The 22,086-nt window shown below is 38.9% G+C and overlaps 1 protein-coding gene across 1 annotated transcript; it reads right to left on the reverse strand.

The window, feature by feature from the left end:
- Positions 1-2,222: 2,222 nt before the first annotated feature.
- Positions 2,223-21,159, reverse strand: LOC144376105 (schlafen family member 13-like). Its single transcript, XM_078042453.1, has 5 exons — positions 21,007-21,159; positions 11,264-12,414; positions 8,215-8,343; positions 5,754-6,477; positions 2,223-5,572 (listed from the first exon to the last, which is right to left on the reverse strand). The coding sequence occupies exons 1-5, from the start codon at positions 21,066-21,068 to the stop codon at positions 4,759-4,761; spliced, it is 2,880 nt and encodes a 959-aa protein (XP_077898579.1). The 5' UTR covers positions 21,069-21,159; the 3' UTR covers positions 2,223-4,758.
- Between the last annotated feature and the right edge of the window lie 927 nt (positions 21,160-22,086).

Consider the following 22,086-nt stretch of genomic DNA (forward strand, 5'->3'; position numbering starts at 1 on the left):
CCCTGAGTTTAATCCCCAGTACCAAAAAAAAAAGTAAATACACTATCATGCACTGAATAGCTACCTATTGTTTAACAACAACTGTATCCCACAGTGGTCATATAATAGTGTAAAGAAGCTGAAAAATTTTTAGGCATACTCTTATTATTGTACCTGTTCTGTGTTTCGATATGTTCAGATACACAAGGAACCATTTGTGTTACAATTCTTCAATGTTATCCCAGTAGCATTCTGTGAAAGTGTAGCCTAGGAGCATAGGTTACACCATATATGTTTGTGTCACTACTCCATGATGCTTCTTCCACCAGGAAATTCAAATCACCTGACCAGCATTTCTCAGAACGCATCACCCTGGCTAAGCAATGGGCATGAGTATAGCAAAGGCTCCATGGGGGGATCACCTGTCATTCAAGGTCCTGGGTCAGTTTGGCACTTATCAAGAATGCCAAGGACAAGATCCCCTCAAAGCATTGCTGGTGGTGAGGGACAGCCATCTCTGCACTCTCAACCTCTTTGACTCCAGCTGGGAGGGGCATGGTGGCAGAAGCTTGGGCTGTGCCTCCTTTCCTACCCCTCAAGGCTTTGTGGTCCTCCTCAGCTCCAGGGATGCAAAGCTTGGTGCTCACTCATTCATTTTTTTCCCAGAGCTAAAATCCAGGCCAGAATCTAATCCCAGAGGGTTCTACCTTGTAGTTCACTGATAAGTGGTCAAGGTTAGGACCCTAGATCTGCCAAGATTTGGGAAAATCTGAAGCTCACAAGTAAATGAAAGAGATTAGAGAAACTCATCTTAAAAAAAAAAAAAAGAGCTATGTGCAGCATCTGCAGCTTCTATTGGGGGCATCATTAAATTTTCCGTGGAGAAATCTAGGCACAAGGGCAGGTCCTGAGGTTCTGCCCTTTGCAGGGCTGGGGATTAGAGTCTCCTGGTGTTATGGGCCAGGCTATATGGGCAATGACCAGACTCCATTGTACCCTGAGACTCCATGTCATGTAAGAAATGCTTCTCCCATGGGAAAACCCATCTCTGTACCCACCAGTAGTTGCTTAGCGTAGCACATCTGGCAACACAAAATGGCAATTCTTTTACACTATACTTGTGCAATGTACCCTAACCGCACAGAATGTCAGAGAATATTTGTTTAGACGTTAGTAACCATCCTTTAACTTGTACTTAACTAGGGTTTTGACCCACTCCCCACTTGCTTATGATTTTAGATCTCATGATTTTTCTTTGTGGTTTTTGAATCAAAGAGTGCAGACTTGCAGCCTGCCCTCTTCCGGCCAGCTGGTGAATAAAGGTTCCATCTCCCGCTTTGAGACTGACTCTGATTTATGGCAATCACACCAAACACTGGGATTGAGGAGTTGCCACCACGGGGAGGGGAGCTCCTGGGGAACTAAGGGCGCCACCTGACACCTGGGAAACACGTCCTACTCAACCGGGTAGAGGGAGAATGAGGTTAAGAATGATACCTAAATTTTTATCGTAAAATGTCTCGATGTACAAAAAAAGTACTCCACCACCGGTGCATCTAGATCCCGCTTTGGAAGTGAAATTCTACTTTAACCCAAGCGTCCTGGGGGCTCCTCCCGCCTCCTCCCTTTTCCCTCCTGCCACTCTCCCTCCCAGGCCCTTTCTCCTTCCTCTCCCACCAGACCTCTTCCCCTTCTTCTTGGCAGGAGCCAGTGGAAGCTGGAACTCAGTCCTGCCCCACGTCCACGGGGCATTTACAGTGTCTACCTGGTGTCGCTGTCCCGGTGGGAGACGGAGGTTTGCTGCCATCTCCAGGTCTGGAGGAGATCAGCGCTTGTGTTTCTTCCCTGCTGCTTGAAAGCAGAACTGCCTTCAGGTCTCCTCTCTGCACCCTCCCCAGGTCTTCAGCTGAGGGGACTAAGTGATTCTGGGTGACAGATGCTAGAGGTCACCCATCCCGTTCTGTAACATATCACTGGGGCCTCAAAATATTTCATCAGAGAGATTGGACAGCTTAAAAAATCACCCTGATGGAATAAGATTATCTCTGTAAGCCCAGGTATTGGCCATTTTTTCTAGGTGATCAAAACCCCATGTAAACCGATGGTAGTCATATTCATCATAGTTCAGCTCAGTAGAAAGCCATGATTAGGGTCTCCTATTGCCATATTTAATGCACCCATCTGACCTCCTAGCTATGTGGAGCTGTTTTGGAAATTCCAAAGCAATCCAAAAGTCCTGAAAATGTCTTCCTTGCATCTTTATTCACACTTTGGAACATCACAGAGAAAATCACCATTTTGAATTCCTTGAATTAATAGAGCAATTTTCACAAAGGCAATTCCTTAATTAGAAGCACCACATTTGATTCTTTCCTATTTACTTTTACTACATAACAACAGAGCCTTCCAAATCTTCACTCCAAGTCTTAGTAGAGAAAGGATTCCTAAATTCTTAAGTACTATTCATTGCCAGGTAAAAGTTAATTTAGATGTCTTCTTTATCAGCACTGGGATTACATTCCTGGAAGCACATGTTCCTATATCTCAACCAAAATGTTTCTAGAGCGATGAATGGCTTAAATTTTGAGGGAATAAATATTGTTTAAACTTTACTATTTATTTTCATATTAATTTTCATGTTTTTTTATTCTACTCTGATTTTACTGTTCAGTAAAGAGTTTTGCAATTGTATGTTTTTGTTTTTTATAACCGGAAAGCATCATGAGATTCAGAGTTCTGAAGAGATTCATCAGACTAACCAATGCATTTAATATGTTTGTGCAAGTTTTAGAGACTCATATCTTGGGAATGACCATTTAGTTTATACATTCTTATTTTCTCCATGCCTGGAGTGTTTCTTAAAGAGTTAGCTTATTTAAAGAATAAAACCGTTTAGATATGAATTTGTTATATTCCCCTGAGAACCTTGGAAACCCCCACTACTAGATTTATATAAGCACTTAGCAATATGTTGCAATGGATCAGTATACTTCCACAGAGTTTAAGAAACACTAAGCCTCTAAAGATAAGCTATTATTCAAGGACACCACTTCCTTTATTTCACCTTGGCATTGCCTACACTTCATAAGGAATAAAAATCTTTTGCAACTATATTACTTCAGCATCTGAGAAAGGTAGAATCCCCACTGGGGTCACAGGATCTCCCAGGACTCTTCATTCCAAATACCAACTCACTAGCAATACAAAACAGGATGCCTCAGTCCTTCAGGCCTCAAGTATCACAAGGGAAGAACTCCAACCTGGAATACTTATTTAAGGGACGGAACTAGGCACATCAGGATTTGCCAAACTCAGCCCTTTTGATACTTTGGGCTGGGAAATTTTTGTTGTAGGGTGCTATCCCGTACATTGTAGGGTGTTTATCAGAATGCCTGCCTTTACCCGTTAGGTACCATTAACACTCCCCTTAAGTTGTGACAACTAAAAATAACTAGACATTATGTACCTTGAAGGGCAAAGTCCTATTCTCCCTCCACCCTACTGAGTCCTCTGCTCTAGTCGAGCATTGAAAAGTCTCATTTTTAACAATGCACACACTAGTGCTGCTCAACAGAAATATAATGCAAGCTACATATGCAGTTTAAAATTTTCTGCATTAAAAAAAGTTAGAAGCTAAGCAGGCACAATTGCTTTTGATACTATTTCTTATTTAACTCAACACTTCCAAAATATGATCATTTGAACATATAATCATTATGAAAGGATGATGAAGGGGATATTTTCATTCTTCATACCAAATTTTTGAATCCAGTTTGCATGCATATTTACACATCTCCATTTGGACCAGCCACACTGCAAGGAATCATCTGCTACATGTGGTCGGTATATGCTAGGTTGGACAGTGCAGCCACATACAGTGACAGTGGCAAAAGCCAGCAACAACAAAGTAAGCTAACAAGTAGCAACCAGCATAGGCAATGTCCAGATTTTGGTTTCTATTACCATTCTCCATGAAGGAAGCAGGACTTTGTGGAGAAATGGATGACCCCAGGGATGAAGCAGGATCTGTGAGATGGGCCTGAGTTATATCTGATTACTCAGAAAGAAAGAAGCAATATTTTCCTCCCTATTTTGCTGATTTGTCCTATTTTGTTGAAGTTAGAGGAACCCAGGATTGAAGGACAGATGCAATGGCTCACATCTGTAATCTGCAACTTGGGAGGCTGAAGAAGTGTGATTATAAGTTTGAGGCTGCCCTGCACAACTTAGCCGGACCCTGTGTCCAAATAAAAAGGGCTGAGGATGGAGCTCAGTGGTAGAGTGCCCCTGGGGTTAATCACCAGAACCAAAAGATAAATAAATGATCATATTAAAAAAATAATTCAAGAAACAAATTATGCTTCCACAATGAACAAGTGACTTTTTAACAGACTATCCTTCTTCAGAAAACAAGTGGTAATTGGATAAATGTTTAAAAAACAAAAACTATGTGTAGTCACAATGAAAAAGTCTAGACTTTAAAGAAAGATAGGCTAGAGGAGCTGTTTCTTGTTTTCATGGTTTTCACCCTAAGTCCAGGACAATGGTCTACCCTGCAGGGCAGCTAAAGTTCCCTTGAATGCTATCACTTATCTAACAGGAAGAATGGAACTGGAGGAAACCACAGTCTTTGGAAAGAGTTCGGGGAATAATCTCTGAAAGGAGTAAGCAGGACAGGAGCAGTTCCCAACTCTTAACTCTGCCCTAATCTGAACTGTGAACCAAAGAGAAAAGTTTCTGCAAAACCAAACAGACACAGATATCTCCAGAGCAGTTGTCTTAACCCATTTCAGGTTGAGGTTCTTCATAAAAGGTATCACAAAACAGAATATAGAGCTGTTGCTTTGCCCTGGAAGCCAGACAGGCCAGAATATTGTTTAAGATAGGAGGCTCGGCTGTTTTTGAATGGATCCCAAAAACAATGTTCCTTTCCAGGCCTGAGAACCGACGGACACTGTCCAACACGATGCGATCACTCAATACGCCACTTGCATCGCAGAACTGCACCATCCTTTTCTTCCTCATCGCTCTTAGGAGGTCATACTTGTAGTCACCAACTTCTTCTGTGGTACTAACAAGCACAGCAATATCTTTGAACGTATATCCCTTTTCAAACAGCCCCTTGCAGGTGTCTGCCACAAAGTTCACAATTTGAGTCTGAGTCAAATTTTCCTGAATCTTTAAGATTCCCTGAACATCCCGAACCCATTCAGCTTCAGGAAGCATCTCCAAGGATCTACGGGGGATGTTAGGTGGTGGATTCTTTTTAATGTTCTTCATCAGTTTTTTTAGGTATAGGGCTATTTGATCTGCATTGCGGACCACTCTTGTGAGCTCTTCTCTTGGATACTGGGATGAAAGAGGAGGGAGACCACTAACATCCAAGTAGCTGGTCTGAAAATAGTCCAGAAAGATCCAGAGATTTCCTGGATGTTCCTTTTCCCTCTGAGTGATGGCAATTGCCTTCCCATACCAGTCCCCATCTTCTTTGCGGAAATTCTGAGCTTCATCCACAATGATGTGTTGAATATCTTCAAAGTCCTCCCTCTTCATGAAGGTTTTCCGGGTCACTGCCTCACAGATCTGTTTACTCCTGTAATAACGAAAATGACACACTCAGTTTTCTTCATTTTGTGAAGGAGAAAAATCACTCTTTTGTGTTCCTCTGAATATAGTACTACTGTCACAAATAATTTCTCAAGGAACAAAGTGGCTTATCAGAAAAATAACTCCTGATTAAATAACACATATAGGTATAAGATCTAACTGCTTACCCGATAAAGTTCTTCAAAGGCTGGTTTTCACAAATGTAGAGAATATTATTTTTCTCACAGTGAAACATATTCCTGATCTTCTCCATGATTTTCATGGCCATGACTGTCTTCCCGGAGCCAGGCAAGCCATGGACAAACCAGTGTCTGTTCTTACGGAGGTTTGTTGATAATATCTCATACTGTTGGACTGTGAGCAGATTTAAAATCTCACAGCCAAGCTGGTCACTCAAGAAAGATCTGAAGCCAAGCAGGACAATCACAAGAGCCTGCAGCAAGGCTTCCATTTGCTGAGTGTCTCTAAGGTAATAGGACAAAGGATAATCTACCACACAGCCCAACCCCTCTGTGGTCTCTGGTTTGCTCCTGGGACTCAGGTAGAGAACCTTGGTCATGACACACACTTTCCCAATGTAGCCACCCATGTTTACCAGCTTCTGCTTCAAAGTAAATGCAGTCCGGGTGCAGTAGGCCTGGCCCTCTGCATCCTGATCCCTGAGAACAGTGTAGAGGATCGGGGGGCTGTTCAGAGCAATCAGCAGAGCATCACAGATGACTTCCTGTTTCTCTTGCAAGTCCAGGTCCACAGCCCAGCTTCTAGAGAAGATCAGAATTCCCTGGGAGAAAGGATGCATTTGCTGACTTATTAACGCCTTCAGTCCTTCATGCTGTGAGAACAGCTCCTTCCAGACGGATTCAGGAGTGTATCGCAAATTTTCTCGTGGCACTACACATAGAAAGAATGATAATTTGGGAGACAAAAATATATATATATTTATGGTAATTATTAATTATATTTAATCATAATTAACTGGTTGATTATGATGATGATGGTTAATGACAGATTTTAAAATATTTTTGTGAATATTATTATATTACAAGGAAAAAGATGCCTTGGAATATCTAACATACCTCATCTAAATCCATGTGTCTATTATTTCAATGTCTTGAAAAATTCTCTAACCTTTGTAAGACACTGATTCCTCTCCTATAAAAGGAAACTCAGAGGGCTGGGGTTGTGGCTCAGTGGTAGAGCACTTGCCTAGCATATGTGAGGCACTGGATTCAATTCTCAGCACCACATATTAAAAAAATGAATAAAATAAAGGTCCATCTCTTTAACACTACGTTTGTAGAGAAGATGGAATCATGTAAAACCTACCTTTATTTATTTTATTATTATTATTTATTTATTTATTTATTTATTTATTTTTGGTACCAGGGATTGAACTCAGGGGCACTTGACCACTGAGCCACATCACCAGCTCTGTTTTTTTAAAGTATGTATTTTTTTAGTTGTAGGTGGACAGAATACCTTGATTTTATTTTTATGTGGTGCTGTGGATCAAAACCAGTCCCTCTCACGTGCCAGGCGATCACTATACCACTGAGTCACAGCCCCAGTCCTCTAGCTCTATTTTGTATTTTATTTAGAGACAGGGTCTCACTGTGTTAGCAGTTTTGCCATTGCTGAGGCTGGCTTTGAACTCAAGATCCTCCTATCTTAGCCTCCAGAACCTACAAGCCTCGGCCACCAGGCCCTGCCCCGATGCAAAACCTTTGTTGAGCAGGGAATTTCTTGCAGTTCCGGGCTGGAAGACCCTCAGGCTAGGCCCTTCGGTACCTCCTGAAGCAGAACCCTTGTTTCTGTCCCTTACTATCATGGTGGGGCTCTGTCTATCACAAAAGTTTCCCTTTGCTTCAGGCAACAGGAACAATTATGAGAGGTGAGCATAAATTTGCACTTTAGGGTTTCAAACTTATTTCAATAATCATGTGTTCCAAAGAAGGGAAGATGATATTGTTTTTCATCCTGTCGAGATGATATGAAAGTATATATGAGAATCAAGATTTGTAGGGATGGAGTTGTGGCTCAGTGGTAGAACTCTTGCCTGGCATGTAGGAGGCCCTGGGTTTGATCCTCGGCACCACATATAAATAAATAAATAAATAAATAAATAAATAAATAAATAAAAGATTTGTAGTGGTTATTTTAAATGCAGTTGCTCCTATTCCTTTGGTAATTGTTTTGCTCATTGTATAAAATGGAGTAACTGAAGGATATGTTTGGAATGGAGCTTTGAAAAACAAATGAAGTCGAAAATAAGAAAAGACATTGTTTGTCAATTGTCCTAGGAAGTTTCATAACTGGAAATAATAATCCTGGATTCTACGTGCTGTGCTGCCTTAGTCTATGAGGTCAGTGAGGGTTCACTTCCAAACCACCTCTCACCAGGGCTGAGGATGTAACCTAGGTATAGGTTGCTTGCCTAGTATGTGCAAGGCCCTGGGTTTGATCCCCAGCACTGGGGTGGGGGAGTAAATCACCTATCACCTATAAGCTTGAAACAATCACTTTGGACATAAGAATTTGCAGTTTTCAAAACACAAACATGACAACCTGTCTCCCTTTATCATAACATAAAAACTGACTGGTGTCAAGTAGTCAAACCATAGTTACTACCTGAAAATAAGATTCTCTGGAGATCCTCTTTATGTTCCAGGCCTTTCTTGGAGTACACAGGTCTGCTGAGAGGAGGTGCACTAGATAGGTTCAGCTGAGATTCAAAGTCTTTGGACAAACACAGAAGATCTTCACAAAGAAAGAAAACTCATGTTATTCTGAGATTTCAGTTCATCCCCTCATGACCGAAAGAGACCTTACCATTGGGTGGTATATATAATTTTCTTGGTGGTGTGACTTGAGACATGATAGACACAACTCCCCACTCACGTGTCTAGACAGAGTTTTATTGTGTATTAACATGGCCAAAATCTCCCACTGAAGAGCCATTATTTGGAAGTTTGTATCTCTCCATTCAATATCATTCTTCATTCTCGATCAGGATAGCATTATGTTCATATGTCTCTCATGATACATAAGACATACTTTTAGTCCCCACATCTGTGTTTTAGTCCCCACATCTGTGTTACATCACCCCTCTATCCTTCACCACCTTCCCTGCACCCAACTCTCATCTCTGTTAAATATTCTATAGTTCCATGTATTTTCCTCTAGTAGTCATTATAACAACTCTAATGATATTTTATTAGTTTAGGGACTGATTAAATGATTATCTTCTTTGATAGACTAAGCTGCATGAAGGTCAGGAACTATGTCTGCTTTGGATCTGTGTAGATATTTCTAGTATAAATATTTCTCAAATTAATGAATGAAAAAATGAATTAACGATAATGCACCAATAAAAATGTGAGGAAAGAATGAATGAATGAATGAAGGCCCTTAGAAGCATAAACTTTTCCTTACCTTATATCCCCCGCAGCATAGAGCACAAGGAATATCACATTTTAGAATTCCAACCAGCCCCTAACAGCAAATGCTTAGGTGAAATTCACTAGCCACATTCTCATTCACTCACTTAAATCACTACTATTTTTCAGGTTGAACCATGACATTACTCTCAGCTTACTGAGGAGATATATGGGTACAAATCATTTCTTTAAATTTATTTTTTGTATAAATTTTTTATAAGTATTTATTTATTTATTTTTATGTGGTGCCAAGGATCCAACCCAGGTCCTTGCACATGCGAAGCAAGCACTCTACCACTGAGTCATAACCCTAACCCCATTTAAATCGATTTTTAAGTAGTTAAAATAAGCTCAATTTATTTTTACATAAACTTTCCAAGACCATGGGAGTTGTGTTTATGAATGTTTACTTCTACCTATCTGGAGTACTAGTGTGAAGCAAAAAGACTTCCATTGAAAATATCAGGAACAAGAAACTCATGTAAAAATCTCAATGACAGACAGACACCTATGTTTATTCCTAAAGGTATAAGGTATAAAATCAAAGGGCATTAGGAACTGTATTATTAAGTTCTTCCACTTGTTTTGGAGATGGAAATCCAACAAGCTATTTATGTCACACAAAAGACTGTGTCCCAGATTTTATATGATTCTCTGTGTCTCTCCAGGCTTGGCAAATTCTCAATCATTCTAGAAAGACTGAGATATCCCATTAATCCACCAAATTATAGAATGATAAGAAAAATATGCAAACAAGCTTAGGAAGCAATAGTAATGCCAAGTAAGGAAAATTGTTAGAAGCAGAGTAGTAGATCAGGTTATGGCTTGTGCATAGTGGGTGCATGAGGATGAGTGGAGGTAAAGACATATTATTTAGAGCACAAGCAGATCAGGAAAAATGTGAGGGTACTGAGGACAGACCTGGCATTGGGAAGGCCTTCATCACCCTGAGCTACTTTCAGGTTTTCCTGAACTGCAAAGTCACTAAGGTCTCCAAGGATCAAGACACAGAAGGCATCTTAATTTAGGCAGAGGTACTATTATGAGGTTACAGCAAACTTCAATCCAAAGGATTTTAAATATTTCAAGTGGCCAATCCAAGGAAAAGGCACTATGCTAGTAAAAGTCTAATAACCAGGTCTAGTTGAGAAAAGATTTTTTCATTTGCAGCCAACTGCTTGTTTCTGTGGTTGTAAATATTCCCACCATGGACAATTTCAAACCATCCATATAATGTCATTAAATGCAGAGTTGGGAAGAAACGCACAGTAACAGGGCTGGTATTGTGGCTTAGTGGTAGAGTGCTTAGCATATGTGAGGCACTGGGTTGGCTTCTGAGTAACACATACAAAATAATAAATAAAATAAAGGTCCATTGACAAGTAAACAGATATTTTTAAAAAAGAAAGAAATGCATAGTAGCATTCCATTTTATAGTATTTCCACCACACAGACACAGTAGATATAAACGACCACACAAGCATAGATGATAGTAAAATTTAGTAAATAATTATGAAGGGGTGAGTTTGTATTAGTACAGTTGTTTGTAATATACATTATTTAATTGCAATCATATATTAAAACTTAACCACGCCTAGGGGCTAGAGATGTAGCCCAGTTAGTAGAGTGCTTACCTAGCATGTGTAAGGCCCTGGGTTCAATCCCCAGCACCACCACAAACAAAACAAAAACAAAAACTTAGCCAGGCGTGGTGGTGCACACCTGTATTCCCAGCTCAGGAGGTTGAGACAGGAGGATTGTGAGTTCAAAGCCAGCCTCAGCAATAGTGAAGCCCTAAGCAACTAAGTGAGACTCTGTCTCTAAATAAAATACAAGATAGGGCTGGGGAGGTCTCTCAGTGGTCAAATGCCCTGAGTTCAATTCCTGGCCAAAAATAAAAATAACAACTACTCATAATGACAGTGTTTAACAGCCAGCTCTGAAAATTTAAAAATTTACCTTAGAGCCAATAAAAGCCAGTTCTAGAACATCACTTCAAGGGCAACCATTCCCAAATATTTTTCTTTTCAACTTCTAATGTGGAAAATTTTCACCATTTGACAACTCATTTAGGTTTCTGATCTACCCAACAAAACTTTCTCTTGTATGGAAAGCAAGGTACTTGGAGAATCAAAACACTTAGTAAGATTTCCAGAGTAACAGGAAACAAAGGAAAACTGTAATATGGAGTTGCCCAAGAGACAGAAAGGACAGGGAAGGAGGAACTTTCTGCCCCTTACCTGGATCCGTCATGTCTACCCATTTCTCAGTTGTCGGGCTGTAGATGTTTTTCCTATCATTCACCATCCATGAACCAGGAGAGTACATCATCATGTCTACCCATTTCTCAGCCGTCAGTCTGTAGATGGTTTTCCTATCATTCACCATCCATGAAATGGGAGCTTCTGAGAACACCACACAACAGAATGGTTCCACTTTAATTGCAAAGCAATAACTGTACAAGTCTTCCCCACGAAACACCTCTATGACTTTGGTCCTATAAGACAACTGCGTTTCAGAAGAGCAGAAATGGACGATGGGCAGCTTTGAAACTGCATCTGCTATGGCTGTCTCCAAAGATGCACAATCAACCTGGTCTTTTGCACATCCTAGGACTTTCCTACTTTGATCCTCCACCCCAACAAAAAGATAGCCTCCACCACTGTTTGCAAATGCAGGGATGTACTTTGGAATTAGTCTTTTTACATTTTTTTGTATGTTTTCTGTAATGTGCTTAAACTCTACAGATTGAGACTCAGGAAAAGGTAGGATGTCATCATATTCAAGTCTGTTGCTTTGGAACACTTGGAAAGCAAGATTTGATTCAGAAATGTTCTGATGTACAGCTCTGGGAATTTTACTCTGTGAAGATCCTTCATAACTCAGACTACATTTTACACTCTTTTTCTTGGTTACTAGGAAATCAAACGCCTCTCTTGACTTCATGAGGATCACAGAAGTGCCAGATCTACGGCGCAGTGAGGAGCTCAGGCTGCAAATGCGAGGCTTCGGGGAACTGTCTTCAGGTGAAGGGGCACTGCTCCAAGATTTAACAAAAATATAAAAACACTTTCCTTGGTACTTGAATTCGAAGAAAGTCTGCAAATCTGAAGATTGAATAAGCTCTCTCAGCGCCTCTTCCAAGTCCAGTCCGATCTCCACTGGCTGTTCATCTTTGTTTGCCATTTCCATCTGAATCACTCCTCCTCCTGAGTTTAATAAAGCACATGCAGCCTGTAGCATGTTCACTTTCTCTTGCATTTTCCCAGTTTTCTGCATCTCGTCTCTGTATTTTTCACCAAGAGTCACTTTTCCTATGTTGAGGACTAAGTCTGGGTGAGATAAATCCTCTGCCAGAGATGAATTATGTTTCTCTTTGTTTGTTCTGCAACTGAAAACCATTAAAACATGCATCTCATGTTAATAAAAAAGTAAATTGAGTAGTACACACAAAATACATTCACTCATTTATTCAAAAATGTTTGTCAAGTTCCTGCTAGGTACTGGGAGCTAGAGATTCAGTGGCAAATCAAGAAAGGGCAGAGCCCCTGCTTCTTGCAGCTTATGGTTTTCGAGGAAATATGCTTGAATAAAATAATTGATCAATGTTTGGATAGTACTCTGAAAAACAAGGCATCAAATATTAACAATCAATCTATTATGAATAAAGAAGGCCTCCTGGTTGAAGGAGCACTCAAGCTAAGATCCAAATTAACCAAAGCTTTAATATCAGAGTGAAATGTGGGAAGTCCTGAAACCAGCAAAGAAAATAGTGTATTAGGGCTGGGGATGTGGCTCAAGCGGTAGCGCGCTCGCCTGGCATGCGCAGGGCGCTGGGTTCGATCCTCAACAACACATAAAAATAAAAAATAAAGATATTGTGTCCACCTAAAAAATAAATATTAAAAATAAGAAAGAAAATAGTGTTTTAAAGCAGTTAAAGAGACCCGGCATCATGGTATATGCCTGTAATCCCACTGACTGGGGAGGATGAGTCAGGAGGATTGCAAGTTGGGGGCCAGCCTCAGCAACTTAGCAAGACCCTGCCTCAAAAAATAAAGAGGGCTGAGGATGTTGCTGAGTGACACAGAGCCAATCCCCAGTACCAAAAAATTAAAATTAAAAAAAAATTAAATGCTCAATAAAAAAAAAAAACAGCAAAGAGATGTTCAGTCTGACCAGAACTTCAGAGTGATGAATGATGTTAGGTGAGAAAAGAAATAGTGAAAAGAGGAAGCTCAAAGTTAGAAAAGGGACACTGTGGGCTGGGGTTGTGGCTCACTGGTAGAGCACTTGCGTAGCATGTGTGGGTTCAATTCTTAGCACTGCATATAAATAAATAAATAAATGTCCACTGAAAACTAAGAAAATATTTCGAAAAGAAAAGGGACAACGCTCTTAGCAGTGAAAAGCTAAGGAAGGATTTTTAAAGAAGGGAGAGTAACACAAAAAGGTAGCCATTAAGAGGGGTATTACAGGGGCTGGGGTTGTAGCTCAGTGGTAGTGCACTTGCCTGGCATGTTTGAGGTACTGGGTTTGAGTCTCAGCAGTGCACATAAATAACTGAATAAAATAAAGGTCTATCAACAACTAAAAATATATTTACGAAGACATGTTACAGATGAAGAACAGATCCATGGTTGCCATGGGCTAAGGGAAGGGGGAAGGTGTGATTACAAAGGGATGGCACATGGAACTATACATCTAGAAATGTTAATTTTACTGTATCATAATTTTTAATGGGGCAGACACTTTATTAATTCAGAGTAGAAAACCAATTCAAGAGGGCAAACCAGTAATAAGGATTTGACAATAAATGACACGAGAGATGATGGCCCAGATACCAGAGGTGGCATTGAAGGTGCAAATAATTTATTATTATATTTACATATATTTATTATTATATTTTCTTTAAAAATGTTAGCATTTTTATACATTTATATATTTTATATATATAAAATATCATTCAAGATTCAAGGATGAAAAAGATCAATCAGAGTAAAAATTATTTAATAAGGTATTTATAAAGGTAAGGGCAAGGTTGAGGGAAACTAACAAATTTTGTGAAGCACCTTTCCTTCCGTAAACTTGGAGAGGTAGGAGGTGAAAGAAGAGAGCCATTATGAAAAATTTGTAGGAGAAGGTGACCCAACTGAAGTTATTCCCACCAAAAGCATGTAGAAACCAAATCACAGTCTAATAGAGTCTTATAGGGAGGAGTAAAACACCTCATTCTACTCTTGTATCTTCTAAGCTCATCTCTTTGGTGTTCCTTTCTGATAGAACTCAACAAGAAACCACATAACAAAAAAAAAAAAAAAGAAACCACATAACAAAGGGACTTATCATGCAGCCTATAGCATATGTCTCACCAATAGGTGAAAGATGGAGAAAGGAACCAATATGGCAGCCACTGGTTACAGGAGGCCACTGAGTATTTGAAATGTGTCTAGTCTGAATTGAGGCGTGATATGTGTTAAGTAGACATTAGATTCCAAAGAATTACTAGGACAAAGAAAATGAACATGAAATATCTAACAATTATTTTCTTTGTAAATTATGTTGGTAATCCATTGGGTTAAATGAAAATATATTAAAATTAATTTCTCTATTTGTTAAAAAAAAGAAAGGAGTAAAGGAGAACAAGGTAACATATTCTGTATCTTCACTGTAGTACTATCTATCCATATTTATATGTTGTCAATTTTATATTTGTTATCAAAGTTCATATAACTATAAAACTAAATAGGGCAAATTGTACCATATATAAACTATATCTCAACAAACATGACTTTAAAAAGAAATCTAATTCATGAAGTGTTTTAACAGTATTGGGCACATATAACCACCTGATAATAAATAATGGCTATTATTATGATTCATTAAAACAACCAGTATCAAGCTGTTTCATAGTGGAGTAGGGAGGGGGAGCATGGGAGGAAAAGACCAACTTTAGATAGGGCAAAGGGGTTAGAGGGGAAGGGAGGGGGCAGGAGGTTAGAAATGATGATGAAATGTGATGGAAATGATTATCCAAAGTACATGTATGAAGACACAAATGGTGGAATATATTTTGTAAACAACCAGAGATATGAAAAATTAGGCTCTATATATGTAATATGGATTGTAATACATTCTGTTGTCATATATAACAAATCAGAATTTAAAGTTATTATTATTAATAATAATAATAAGCCAAAAAAAAGGAAAATAAATTAATGGGAAACTCTGGTAAAGTTCTTCAATAAAATAATAAGAGAGATTTTGTCCCATCCAGATATATATTAAGGAAGTGGGAAAAATATTTTTCTCTTAATATGTTTTTGGATATATAGATATATATGTATATGTATACACACAAAAAAATATGTATTTTTTGTTTGTTTTTGTTTTTAGTTTTTGTTGTTTTTGGTACTAGGAATTGAACCCAAGGTGCTTTACCAGTGAGCTACATCCCCAGCCCTTTTTATCTTTTATTTTGAGACAGGGTCTCACTAAATTGCTTAGGGCCTCACAAGTTGCTGAGGCTGGCCTCGAACTTGAGACACTCCAGCCTCAGCCTCCTGAGTTATTGGGATTACAGATGTTTGCCACTGTGCCCAACCAGATATGGTTTTAAAAAATATGCAGAGAAACAAAACTAGTGTAATAAAAGATTGAGAACTCAATGACAGAGTTCAATCAATAACAGTAAAACATCACAATAGTTATCAAAATTTTATGAAGTACCTGGTTCCATTGGGTTTACTGGAGATAATTTTTTATTTTCAAAATCCTATAATAATTACATTATTAAATATATATCATTGGCCACATAAAAATATGGCAAGCTACAAAATTCAGTCTTATCCTGGACTTTAAAATTTTCACAAATATTATGACAATAATCCTTTTACTTGTATTTCCCTTTCTTCTGTGGTTTTTAATAATATTACATTTTTATGAATTATAATCATCAAATGAACAGAATTTTGCATTGTTTTTATCTACCATTTCTCCAAATTTTGGAGAAATGTTGTCACATTTATAATTATATATTTCAAAGGCCACATTTCATTTTGCCAAGCATAGGCATGTCAATTGGTCATTTCTCAACTTCTCAACTGTGAAATTATTATTAATCATAAATTATAATCATAAATCATTTACTCAACAAATATTAATTGGACATCTATCATTTACCTGGCACTGTGCTAAATCCAGAGAACACAGTGGTGAACAAAGCAAATGTGGTCCTTGCTATTGAGAGCTTGCTGTTTAGGGGAGGTAGAAAGTAAATAAGCAACTACTATGTGCGATAGTTTAGATCATCAAGGGAGCTTAAGATGGTAAAGTAGGACAGAAGAGGCTGTACACTCTGAGGAATTTGCAAGAAGCAGGATTATTGACTACAGGATTCAGAGGTGGCTCTTGCCTAAGAATTCTTCCTCTGAACAATGAGTATAGAAATTCTTTGAATTTTATACCCAGTTTGGTAGGGGGCAGCTAGCAGGTTCATATGACAATCATGTTTCATTCCATCCTCTAAATAGAGGTTTCAAAAGTTTTTCTTTTTTTTTCCTCTGCAAACCTGACATTAATAATAATAATAATAAAAAGAGGAAACTACCAACTACAACGCCCTTCTGCAGAAGTTTTTGCTGATAGAAAGCTTTTTGAAGAAGAGGAACTTCCATGTTACAAATATAATGGGGTTTCTGCTTAATTATGGTAAGGGTCTCCTGAGTGGGGGGGTGGTCTCTCGCCTGCTTCAACGGAACCACATAGTAAAGCTGTCAATTGTCCCTCAAATTGACATGTAGACTTGACACAATTTTTATCAGAATCCCTGGAAGACTTTTTTTTTTACATATAGACAAAATTATTCTAAATTTTTTTATGAGAAGGCATGGAAACTAACACAATAGCTAACATGATATTTTTTAAAAGGAGAATAAAGTGGGATTGAGATTTTAGCTTAGTGGTAGAGCACAATGTGAGGCACTGGGTTTGATCCTCAATCTCATAAAAATAAATATATAAATAAATAAAGATGTTAAGGTATTATGTCCATCTACAACTAAAAAAAATTTTTTTGAAGGAATAGTACACAGAAGAATGATTCTAGAACATTTTTCTTAAAAAAAAGAATAAAGTATAAGGAATCACTCTATCTCATATTAAAATTACTATATAGCCAATGGCACAAGCCTGTAATCCCGGTGGCTCAGAAGGCTGAGGCAGGAGGATCAAGAGTTTAAAGTCACCCTAAGCAACTCAGGGAGACCCTGTCTCTAAATAAAATAAAAGAGGGGAGGGGCTGGAAATGTTGCTCAGTGATTAAGCAAGCTTGGGTTCAATACCCAGTATCAAAAAAAAAAAAAAAAAAGATTGACTATATAGCTCCACTATATATAGAGTGTGATACTGGCAAGCAATACACATAGATTAATGAGACAGAACAGAGAACCCAGAAATAGCCCAACATAAGACAGCTAACTGATTTTTGATAAAAAACATAAAAGTAATTAATAGAGGATGAATGGTCTTTTCAAAAATGGTGCTAGAGCAATTTAGATGTACACAGGAAAAAAATCAAACCAAAACCTGGTGCACTAGCACAAGACTAATACCAGATACTTGGAGGTTGAGAAAGGAGGATCACAAGTTCAAGATCAGCTTGGGCAACTTAGCAAGACTGTCTCAAAATAAAATAAAAAGTAGTAGGGATATAGCTCAGGGCTTGACTACCATGCATGAGGCCCTGGATTCAATCCCCAGTACCACAAAACAAACAAAGATTAAAACTAACCCTTAAACAAAAATTAACTCAAAATGGATTGTAAAATTATGAAATGTTTACAACAGGTGAATGGTTAAATAAACTATGGTCTATCTATATCACAGAATATCACTCAGAAATAAAAAGGAACAGACTCTTGATTCACAAAACAACTGGATGGATTTTAAAGACACCCTGAGTGAAAAGAGTCAATCTCAAAAGGTCCCAGGCTGTATTATTCTATTTATATAACATTCTTGAAATTACTAACCTATAGAATAAAAATTAATGGTTTCAAGAAGTTAAAGGTGATGACAAAGAGGCAGGTGGGTATGAACAGAGGAGGTTGAAAGAATTCTCCACGCAAAGACACTTTGCCAGGAGAATTCCAATTTTATTGCAAAAGGCTGTGTGCTTATATAGATCTAAGGGGCGATGGCAGGGCTTAGATAAATGGCAGGCCACCCGTTTATTGGCGAGTTCTTCCAGATATCAGCTCCGGAGCCCAGGAATTAGTTTTTATTGGGGCTAAGGTTCCCCGCCAGCGAGATGTAAAATTGGCGCCAGCGGGAGAGTTCACAAGGTGGGAACTTTTCGCGCCAGTGAGAAAAAGGGGAAAGTAGGAAGAGAAGGTTGTTAGGCGCCATGTTGGGGTTTTTCTCTGGGGTACGGCTGCCGTTTATACTTTTCCCAACAGAGGTAGCATGAGGGAGATTTTTGTGTTGATGGAGTTGTGTTGCACCTTAATTAGGGTGATGATGGATATACAAATATACAATAGAACACATACATTGTACCAATGTCAATCTCCTAGTTGTTGCTGTACTTTAAAGTAAAATGTAACTGTTGGGGGAAAATGGGTGAAAGGTACATGGGTCTGCTAGCTTTGAAACTCTCTGTGAATCTATAATTATTTCAAAATAAGGGTTTTTAAAAGACTTTTTAAAAAGACTGAATATTACATTTTTACAACCCATAAATGAAAGGATTAGTATCAGAATATACAAAGAATGCCTATAGACCAATAAGAGAAAAACATCCCTTTGGAAAGAGGAGAAAGAAATAATCAGGTAGCCAAGGATTCCATCATTAAAAAAAAAAAAAAAAAGAAAGATAGAAAGAAAAGAGCTGGACATGGTGGCGTGGGAGCCTGTAATTTCAACAACCTTGGAGGCAGAGACAGGAGAATCCTGAGTTCAAGGACAGCCTCAGCAATTTAGTGAGGCCCAAGGAACTCCATGAGACTCTGTTGCAAAATAAAAAAAATAAAAAGAGCGGGGATGTGGCTCAGTGGCTAAAATGCTCCTGGATTCAATCCCAGGTACAAAAAGAAAAGAAAGAAATGAAGAGGTATTCACAGAACAGGAACTGCAACTGACCTATAAGAATATGAGAAGATGGCTTGGCCTCAGAGTAGTCAAAGAAATGTATAGAAAGACAAAGATACCATTTTGTTTCCTTAGACTAGCAAGTATCTATAAGCCTAGCAAAACGAAGCATTTACCAAGATGTAGAAAAACTGGGAATCTTCATCATTTGTAGCTGTATAAAGTTGTGCAACATCATGGAGAGAAATTGGTTGATCTTTATGAAAAGATTTTCAGAATATATGGGGTTTTTGTTTGTTTGTTTGTTGTTTGTTTTTTGTTTTTCAGGAGAAACTTGAGCTATATTGACTGGGAAGCTGTGATCCATTTGGATTTTTGAAGTTATTTTTTGCAAGTACGTGAAAAGACTTTTGGTTATTTTACCAATACTAATTAAAGCACATGGTTGTGAAAGCACCAATTAGTGAATTTGCTCAATTTTAATGAGTTATATCCAGAAATATTTATGGAGATGGGACACAAATGAATATGTAATTATGAATAAAAATCAGATGGATAATTGAGAGATGTTTACTGCTCTGCGATAGGAAAACAATTACCTATAACATTTATTTTCCTAAACAGACACTTCTATTCTGGATATTCTCTAAACATTAATTGGCATATTTATTTTAACAACATAAATATGTTAATATCCGATTTTTTTTTTTTTAGAACTACTTCAGTCTGTGTACACAAGAAAATGTGGAAGACTATAAACAAAGTGTTAAAACGTGGGGGAAAGAAATGAGTAGAGGAGGCAGTCCACTCCTGATTCCAGGCCTGAGGAACCAGGCTTGCTTCTGCACATTGGACTTGGGGGCCAGGTCTGAGGATAAGGGTCTCCTCCATAAAGTGTGTTCCTTTGATACTGCTGGTTACTGATGAGGAGTCCTGCTCCCTCACATGTTGAAGTATAACATTAGAGAAGCAAGCTGAGGCAAGTATATATAGCAGGGTTTATTTAAAAAGGGGTAACATATGGGCTGAGATTGTGGCTCAGCCTTTCATAGAGATCAACCAATTGGGTAAGTGTGCTTTCTCTCTCTCTCCCTCCCTCTTTTCTTTTTCTTTGTTTGTTTGTTTCTTTTTTTTTTTTTTTCGTTTTGAAGACATGGCTGCATCTGTATTCCTTTACATATGTCTAGAAGTTGTTAAAAATAAATAACATACCAAAACAATGTTTTACCACTAGTAATATTCACTGAAAAGAGCATTAATATGTCACACCTAAATATTATTAAGGAGCAGGGTTTGGTACATAATTTTGAAGTTCAATAAAAAAATATATAATTTTTTTTTTTTTTTTTTTTAAAGCATGGATCCCCTGTACTCCCCTCCTCCTCTCTTGCAAGCTTCTCTGGCCACAGTGTGATTTTTTTTTCCCCTCCAGGACTGGGAATGGAACCCAGGGGCGCTTTACCACTGAGCTCCACTTCTAGTCATGATCTTACTTTTTTTTATTTTGATACAGGGTATCGCTCATTGCCGAGACCGGCCTCAAACTTGCCATCCTCTTCCCTCAACCTCCAGAGTCTTGAATCGCAGCCTCTTGAATCCCTAGGATTGCAGCAGCATATCACCGTGCCCGGCACACAGTGGATTTTCATTTTAGAGTTTTTCATTTTAGAGTTCTGTGAACTGTTTTTTAAAAAATATTTCTTTTTGGTTGTACACAACACCACTACTTCATTTATTCTTTTTTAAACGTGGTGCTGAGGATCGAACCCAGCGCCAGGCATATGGCAGGCGAGTGCTCTACCGCTGAGCCGCCAGCCCAGCCCCCGGGATCTCTAAGACGGTTCCTTGGGTTGAATAAGCGTGGCGCGGTTCTTTCCAGACAATCTGTACTTACCTTGGGAATGAAGATTCCCCAACGTTGCCACGCCAAAAGGAGAAGCAAGCTTCCGGCTCCATGATGTATTCACGAGGGCGCCGCTGGACTGAGGCGCAGCTGGACTGAGGCGCCGCTGAACTGAGGGCGCCGCTGGACTGAGGCGCCGCTGGACTGAAGGTGCAGCTGGAACTGAGAGTGCGGCTGGACTGAGCGCGCTTTCAAGCTCCAGGAAGAAAAGAAGGAAAGCCCGGGAAGAATGCCAAGTTTCAGCCTCCTGGACCACGAAACTAGAATTTTCCCGCGTTTTTAAAGTTTCGATTTCTCAGAACACTGTCAACATGATCCTGCCCTCTTGTGCTCACCTTTGGGAGGAGGGAGAGAATGCTCTTTGTCCGAGTGAACTCCAGTTATTTGGCTTGAGACTAAAGGAACTGTCTAGCAGAAGAAACACATTAAACCCTGGGAGAACAACGTCTGGAAAAAAATTTTTTGGAATACACACTCAACTGTTATCCTCCAGGGAGGGGAAGAGTGGAGAAAGATTATGGAAAGGAAGAGGGATTTTACTTTGTACAGTAAGCTTTTGTCAGTAAGGAAAAGAAAGAATAAAAATAAGTAAGAAAATAAGAAATACGAGTCAGAGAATTAAGCAGTGCATTTTATTGACTTCCTCACTTAATTTTTCTAGTAGCTTCTATAATCCTGGGAGTTCTAGTTGGCACCCAATTGAAATTCCTCCTGATGGGTGGGACACAGTGAGGTTTGCCTGTAATGTCAGGCACTCAGGAGGCTGAGGATCACAAGTTTTTGTGAGTATGTGATATATATATATATATTTTCTTTTTCTTTTTTTTTTTTTTTTTTTTTTGCGGTGTTAGGGATTGAACCCAGGGCCACAATTGTGCATGCAAGGCAAACACTCTACCAACTAAGCTATATCCCCAGCCTGGGAGGCTCACAAGTTTGAGGCCAGTGTCAAGAAGTTAGAGAGCCGTATCTCAAAATGAAAAATTAAAAGGGCTGGTGGGGGGTCCTGGGTGTGGCTCTGTGGCAGAGCACTTGCCTAGAATGTGTGAGGCACTGGTTCGATCCTCAGCA

This window comes from Ictidomys tridecemlineatus, chromosome 3 (assembly GCF_052094955.1).
Source record: "Ictidomys tridecemlineatus isolate mIctTri1 chromosome 3, mIctTri1.hap1, whole genome shotgun sequence".
In the NCBI taxonomy this organism is placed as follows: Eukaryota; Metazoa; Chordata; class Mammalia; order Rodentia; family Sciuridae; genus Ictidomys; species Ictidomys tridecemlineatus.

Excerpts from the sequence above, each read along its gene's own strand:
- LOC144376105 (XM_078042453.1), bottom strand. The coding sequence starts at position 21,068 with ATGGAGCCGGAAGCTTGCTTCTCCTTTTGGCGTGGCAACGTTGGGGAA. Across the intron at positions 12,415-21,006 it reads GGGGAATCTTCATTCCCAAG|TTGCAGAACAAACAAAGAGA; the intron begins GTAAGTACAGAT and ends AATGGTTTTCAG. Across the intron at positions 8,344-11,263 it reads GGTAGACATGACGGATCCAG|ATCTTCTGTGTTTGTCCAAA; the intron begins GTAAGGGGCAGA and ends TTCTTTGTGAAG.